Genomic DNA, 8250 nt, shown 5'->3' with positions numbered 1-8250 from the left:
CGCGCGCCGCGCCGAGCTGCGCGACCATCTGCGCACGCACACCGGTACACACGCACGCACACACGCACACACACACGCACGCACGCACACACGCGCGCCGCGCCGAGCTGCGCGACCATCTGCGCACGCACACCGGTACACGCACGCACGCACACACGCACACACGCACACACACACGCACGCACGCACACACGCGCGCCGCGCCGAGCTGCGCGACCATCTGCGCACGCACACCGGTACACGCGCACGCACGCACACACACGCACACGCACACACACACGCACGCACGCACACCGCGCGCGCCGCGCCGAGTTGCGCGACCATCTGCGCACGCACACCGGTGCACACGCACGCACGCACGCACACGCACACACACACACACGCACGCACGCGCGCGCGCCGAGCTGCGCGACCATCTGCGCACGCACACCGGTACACGCACGCACGCACACACGCACACACGCACACACACACACACACACGCACGCACGCACACACGCGCGCCGCGCCGAGCTGCGCGACCATCTGCGCACGCACACCGGTACACGCACGCACGCACACACGCACACACACACGCACGCACGCGCCGCGCCGAGCTGCGCGACCATCTGCGCACGCACACCGGTACACGCACGCACGCACACACGCACACACGCACACACACACGCACGCACGCACACACGCGCGCCGCGCCGAGCTGCGCGACCATCTGCGCACGCACACCGGTACACGCACGCACGCACACACGCACACACACACGCACGCACGCACACACGCGCGCCGCGCCGAGCTGCGCGACCATCTGCGCACGCACACCGGTACACGCACGCACGCACACACGCACACACACACGCACGCACGCACACACGCGCGCCGCGCCGAGCTGCGCGACCATCTGCGCACGCACACCGGTACACGCACGCACGCACACACGCACACACGCACACACACACGCACGCACACACGCGCGCCGCGCCGAGCTGCGCGACCATCTGCGCACGCACACCGGTACACGCACGCACGCACACACGCACACACACACGCGCGCCGCGCCGAGCCTCGCGACCATCTGCGCACGCACACCGGTACACGCACGCACACACGCACACACACACGCACGCACACACACACACACACACACACACACACGCACGCACATACCGCCTCCCTCCTTACAAAATTCACTCGTTCACTAATCGCCATTTTCAATGAACGATCTCAAACGCTCTTTTCGCTCTATATATATGGTATAGGATCTGTAGTCCGTGTTATCGGCAGGCGAGCGTCCGTTCGCGTGCGAGACGTGTGGCGCGACGTTCAGCCAGCGCTCCAACCTGCACTCGCACCGCCGCGCCACGCATCTCAACGAGAAACGACACGCCTGCAGCCTCTGTCCCAAGCAGTTCAAACGGAGAAGGTAATATGAGCACCTATTATAACAGTATGCCACGAAATAAGTTACGAAGTGAAAATATTACATTCCGCATTATATGTCCATTGCAGGCTACTAGACTACCACGTGAAGGCGTCGCACACGGGCGAGAGACCGCTCAAGTGCGAAGTGTGTTCGTCCACGTTCGTGTACCCCGAACATTACAAGAAACACATCCGGACTCACAGCGGCGAGCGGCCTTACGTGTGCGAAGTGAGTTGTGTAAAGTCTCAAGGTCCTTGTGACTCATAGTCCTATAGGTAGTGGCGACCTTAACGAAGTCCCGGGCGAAACAAAGAACAGTTCCCCAGTTTTACCAATTTCATCGGGTAACATTGTAAAAAAAAGGGTCTTTCAATGTACCACGGGGGTTTCCCCTATTCGCCTCTCCGTAGACCAACTCTGCCCATAAGCCTGGGGAACTCATGGTCTCATATACCCTATGGCTTTAAGTCTCATGGTCTTCGCAACTCAAAGGTCCGATGACTCGCAGTCTCAGATGTTATAATTTATTATCATTTAGTTCTTGTGATGTTTTCTTTTTTATTGCTTTGAGTGACGAGTCGAGCTTACCGTTTGCCTGATGGTAAGCGATACGACTGCCTATACACAGCAAAAACACCAACACCTTCAATTACAAAGTATTGTTTGGTACTCTACTGCGCTCGCCATGAGACATGAGATGTTAAGTCTTATTATGTTAAGTGTAATACTTCAAACCGGAACACGACAGTGACTAAACACTGTTGCTTGGCTAAAATAGACATTGCGATGGTACCAACTCAGGCGGACTCTCACATATGAGAGACCTACCACCATTAGGTGACTATTATTATGAGTTGCGGGTACTCAGTGGCGGTTACATTTCGTCAGATCTGCGGCAAGACGTTCACGACGCGCGACAACCGCAACACGCACCGCTTCGTGCACAGCGACAAGAAGCCCTACGAGGTGCCTTGCCTGCGGCGCCGGCTTCATGCGCAAGCACCTGCTCTACGAACACATGAACCACTCCGTGAGTTAATAGTAATAACAATAAGCCCTACGAGTGCCTGCCTGCGGCGCCGGCTTCATGCGCAAGCACCTGCTCTACGAACACATGAACCAATTCCGTGAGTTAATAGTAATAACAATAAGCCCTACGAGTGCCTCTGCCTGCGGCGCCGGCTTCATGCGCAAGCACCTGCTCTACGAACACATGAACCACCCGTGAGTTAATAGTAATAACAATAAGCCCTACGAGTGCGCCTTGCCTGCGGCGCCGGCTTCATGCGCAAGCACCTGCTCTACGAACACATGAACCACTCCGTGAGTTAATAGTAATAACAATAAGCCCTACGAGTGCCCTGCCTGCGGCGCCGGCTTCATGCGCAAGCACCTGCTCTACGAACACATGAACCACTCCGTGAGTTAATAGTAATAACAATAAGCCCTACGAGGTGCCTCCTTGCCTGCGGCGCCGGCTTCATGCGCAAGCACCTGCTCTACGAACACATGAACCACCCGTGAGTTAATAGTAATAACAATAAGCCCTACGAGTGCCTCGCCTGCGGCGCCGGCTTCATGCGCAAGCACCTGCTCTACGAACACATGAACCACCCGTGAGTTAATAGTAATAACAATAAGCCCTACGAGTGCCTTGCCTGCGGCGCCGGCTTCATGCGCAAGCACCTGCTCTACGAACACATGAACCACCCGTGAGTTAATAGTAATAACAATAAGCCCTACGAGGTGCCTCGCCTGCGGCGCCGGCTTCATGCGCAAGCACCTGCTCTACGAACACATGAACCACTCCGTGAGTTAATAGTAATAACAATAAGCCCTACGAGGGCCTTGCCTGCGGCGCCGGCTTCATGCGCAAGCACCTGCTCTACGAACACATGAACCACTCCGTGAGTTAATAGTAATAACAATAAGCCCTACGAGTGCCTCGCCTGCGGCGCCGGCTTCATGCGCAAGCACCTGCTCTACGAACACATGAACCACTCCGTGAGTTAATAGTAATAACAATAAGCCCTACGAGTGCCTCGCCTGCGGCGCCGGCTTCATGCGCAAGCACCTGCTCTACGAACACATGAACCACTCCGTGAGTTAATAGTAATAACAATAAGCCCTACGAGTGCCTCCTCTGCCTGCGGCGCCGGCTTCATGCGCAAGCACCTGCTCTACGAACACATGAACCACTCCGTGAGTTAATAGTAATAACAATAAGCCCTACGAGGTGCCTTGCCTGCGGCGCCGGCTTCATGCGCAAGCACCTGCTCTACGAACACATGAACCACTCCGTGAGTTAATAGTAATAACAATAAGCCCTACGAGTGCCTAGCCTGCGGCGCCGGCTTCATGCGCAAGCACCTGCTCTACGAACACATGAACCACTCCGTGAGTTAATAGTAATAACAATAAGCCCTACGAGTGCCTCGCCTGCGGCGCCGGCTTCATGCGCAAGCACCCGCTCTACGAACACATGAACCACTCCGTGAGTTAATAGTAATACAATAATAAGCCCTACGAGGTGCCTTGCCTGCGGCGCCGGCTTCATGCGCAAGCACCTGCTCTACGAACACACATGAACCACTCCGAGTTAATAGTAATAACAATAAGCCCTACGAGTGCCTTGCCTGCGGCGCTGGCTTCATGCGCAAGCACCTGCTCTACGAACACATGAACCACTCCGTGAGTTAACAGCACAATAAGCCCTACGAGTGCCCCGCCGCGGCGCCGGCTTCGCGCAAGCACCTGCTCTACGAACACATGAACCACCCGTGAGTTAATAGTAACAACAATAAGCCCTACGAGTGCTTCCTGCCTGCGGCGCCGGCTTCATGCGCAAGCACTGCTCTACGAACATGAACCACTCCGTGAGTTAATAGTAATAACAATAAGCCCTACGAGGCTCAAGCCTGCGGCGCCGGCTTCATGCGCAAGCACCTGCTCTACGAACACATGAACCACTCCGTGAGTTAATAGTAACAACAATAAGCCCCACGAGGTGCCTGCATGCCTGCGGCGCCGGCTTCATGCGCAAGCACTGCTCTACGAACACATGAACCACCCGTGAGTTAATAGTACAACAATAAGCCCTACGAGTGCCTCGCCTGCGGCGCCGGCTTCATGCGCAAGCACCTGCTCTACGAACACATGAACCACTCCGTGAGTTAATAGTAATAACAATAAGCCCTACGAGTGCCCTCGCCTGCGGCGCCGGCTTCATGCGCAAGCACCTGCTCTACGAACACATGAACCACTCCGTGAGTTAATAGTAATAACAATAAGCCCTACGAGGTGCCTCGCCTGCGGCGCCGGCTTCATGCGCAAGCACCTGCTCTACGAACACATGAACCACTCCGTGAGTTAATAGTAATAACAATAAGCCCTACGAGTGCCTCGCCTGCGGCGCCGGCTGGCTTCATGCGCAAGCACCTGCTCTACGAACACATGAACCACTCCGTGAGTTAATAGTAATAACAATAAGCCCTACGAGTGCCTCGCCGGCTCCCGGCTTCATGCGCAAGCACCTGCTCTACGAACACATGAACCACTCCGTGAGTTAATAGTAATAACAATAAGCCCTACGAGTGCCTCGCCTGCGGCGCCGGCTTCATGCGCAAGCACCTGCTCTACGAACACATGAACCACTCCGTGAGTTAATAGTAATAACAATAAGCCCTACGAGTGCCTCGCCTGCGGCGCCGGCTTCATGCGCAAGCACCTGCTCTACGAACACATGAACCACTCCGTGAGTTAATAGTAATAACAATAAGCCCTACGAGGTGCCTTGCCTGCGGCGCCGGCTTCATGCGCAAGCACCTGCTCTACGAACACCTGAACCACTCCGTGAGTTAATAGTAATAACAATAAGTCTCTACGAGTGCCCCTGCCTGCGGCGCCGGCTTCATGCGCAAGCACCTGCTCTACGAACACATGAACCACTCCGTGAGTTAATAGTAATAACAATAAGCCCTACGAGTGCCTCGCCTGCGGCGCCGGCTTCATGCGCAAGCACCTGCTCTACGAACACATGAACCACTCCGTGAGTTAATAGTAATAACAATAAGCCCTACGAGTGCCTCGCCTGCGGCGCCGGCTTCATGCGCAAGCACCTGCTCTACGAACACATGAACCACTCCGTGAGTTAATAGTAATAACAATAAGCCCTACGAGTGCCTCGCCTGCGGCGCCGGCTTCATGCGCAAGCACCTGCTCTACGAACACATGAACCACTCCGTGAGTTAATAGTAATAACAATAAGCCCTACGAGTGCCTCGCCTGCGGCGCCGGCTTCATGCGCAAGCACCTGCTCTACGAACACATGAACCACTCCGTGAGTTAATAGTAATAACAATAAGCCCTACGAGTGCCTCGCCTGCGGCGCCGGCTTCATGCGCAAGCACCTGCTCTACGAACACATGAACCACTCCGTGAGTTAATAGTAATAACAATAAGCCCTACGAGTGCCTCGCCTGCGGCGCCGGCTTCATGCGCAAGCACCTGCTCTACGAACACATGAACCACTCCGTGAGTTAATAGTAATAACAATAAGCCCTACGAGTGCCTCGCCTGCGGCGCCGGCTTCATGCGCAAGCACCTGCTCTACGAACACATGAACCACTCCGTGAGTTAATAGTAATAACAATAAGCCCTACGAGTGCCTCTTGCCTGCGGCGCCGGCTTCATGCGCAAGCACCTGCTCTACGAACACATGAACCACTCCGTGAGTTAATAGTAATAACAATAAGCCCTACGAGTGCCTCGCCTGCGGCGCCGGCTTCATGCGCAAGCACCTGCTCTACGAACACATGAACCACTCCGTGAGTTAATAGTAATAACAATAAGCCCTACGAGTGCCTCGCCTGCGGCGCCGGCTTCATGCGCAAGCACCTGCTCTACGAACACATGAACCACTCCGTGAGTTAATAGTAATAACAATAAGCCCTACGAGTGCCTCGCCTGCGGCGCCGGCTTCATGCGCAAGCACCTGCTCTACGAACACATGAACCACTCCGTGAGTTAATAGTAATAACAATAAGCCCTACGAGTGCCTCGCCTGCGGCGCCGGCTTCATGCGCAAGCACCTGCTCTACGAACACATGAACCACTCCGTGAGTTAATAGTAATAACAATAAGCCCTACGAGTGCCTCGCCTGCGGCGCCGGCTTCATGCGCAAGCACCTGCTCTACGAACACATGAACCACTCCGTGAGTTAATAGTAATAACAATAAGCCCTACGAGTGCCCTCGCCTGCGGCGCCGGCTTCATGCGCAAGCACCTGCTCTACGAACACATGAACCACTCCGTGAGTTAATAGTAATAACAATAAGCCCTACGAGTGCCTCGCCTGCGGCGCCGGCTTCATGCGCAAGCACCTGCTCTACGAACACATGAACCACTCCGTGAGTTAATAGTAATAACAATAAGCCCTACGAGTGCCTCGCCTGCGGCGCCGGCTTCATGCGCAAGCACCTGCTCTACGAACACATGAACCACTCCGTGAGTTAATAGTAATAACAATAAGCCCTACGAGTGCCTCGCCTGCGGCGCCGGCTTCATGCGCAAGCACCTGCTCTACGAACACATGAACCACTCCGTGAGTTAATAGTAATAACAATAAGCCCTACGAGTGCCTCGCCTGCGGCGCCGGCTTCATGCGCAAGCACCTGCTCTACGAACACATGAACCACTCCGTGAGTTAATAGTAATAACAATAAGCCCTACGAGTGCCCTCGCCTGCGGCGCCGGCTTCATGCGCAAGCACCTGCTCTACGAACACATGAACCACTCCGTGAGTTAATAGTAATAACAATAAGCCCTACGAGGTGCCTCGCCTGCGGCGCCGGCTTCATGCGCAAGCACCTGCTCTACGAACACATGAACCACTCCGTGAGTTAATAGTAATAACAATAAGCCCTACGAGTGCCTCGCCTGCGGCGCCGGCTTCATGCGCAAGCACCTGCTCTACGAACACATGAACCACGCGTCATACACTAACAAAAACGGCGCACTATTTGCTATAGTCACGTACCTGTACATATAATTTCAAATTGGCTCGGAGAAGAAATAAAAAGATGCAACATACATTAATTAGAAAAGGATATATATACATCGACAGTTAGTAGCAACGTTAGTGCCGCACGCTCATTGGCCGTCAAGTCGGGTAATTACCTTTCTATCGTCTTGCTAGTATTGAGCTCGGACAACGTATCTATGTAATAAAAACATCTTAGTTTATTACAAGAGAAAAGTACAAGAACAAATTACAAGGTGCATATTTCTGAATTAATATTATGTAATAAAACTATTACATTATTTGGGTACTGGATCTAGGTCTCACTGCTTCGGTGGCGTAATTATAGTATAGTGCGAAATCGCTCTGAAGTCCCGAATTTGAATCCCGGGTTGGGCAGTGATATTTCATTTTTCTGGTCCACATCATCCTGGAGCCTGGAATTTGTGTTCATGAAACTGAACACACTTGGCAAAAAATTGGTGCCCTAGTTCTACCTGTTAACTCTTCGGGGATATAAAGCGTGATATGTATGTGTTAATTAAATGCAATTTGTTCCATTCATATACCGTTTGTTAACGATGGAAATCATTAATAATACACCGCTAGTCACACACTAAAGATTTTTAATCACTTTTACAATATTTTGCGTATAATTTATCGAGATTGCTAAATTTTTCCTATTAAACTCAACGCGAACACTGACTCCCTCTATTTTAAATTTTTACAAACTCACATAATGTACAATGTTAATAGAATGCAACAATTACAATAGATGGCGTTACGTGAATTTTAAATTGTTATCAATGCGGA

The 8250-nt window shown here is 53.3% G+C and overlaps 1 protein-coding gene across 1 annotated transcript; it reads left to right on the top strand.

The window, feature by feature from the left end:
* Positions 1 to 1278: 1278 nt before the first annotated feature.
* LOC119191588 (zinc finger protein 565-like) lies at positions 1279 to 4977 on the top strand (the record flags this gene model as incomplete). Its single annotated transcript, XM_037445477.1, has 9 exons — positions 1279 to 1417; positions 1504 to 1645; positions 2306 to 2447; positions 3233 to 3324; positions 3544 to 3717; positions 4121 to 4197; positions 4306 to 4390; positions 4502 to 4585; positions 4888 to 4977. Coding segments are annotated over 9 exons (1025 nt in total), but the record flags the coding sequence as incomplete, so codon positions are not given.
* Positions 4978 to 8250: the final 3273 nt, after the last annotated feature.

This window comes from Manduca sexta, unplaced genomic scaffold (assembly GCF_014839805.1).
Source record: "Manduca sexta isolate Smith_Timp_Sample1 unplaced genomic scaffold, JHU_Msex_v1.0 HiC_scaffold_1671, whole genome shotgun sequence".
NCBI classification, from domain to species: Eukaryota; Metazoa; Arthropoda; class Insecta; order Lepidoptera; family Sphingidae; genus Manduca; species Manduca sexta.
Note: the sequence above shows the minus strand (reverse complement) of the source record. Positions and strands in the feature narration are given on the sequence as shown.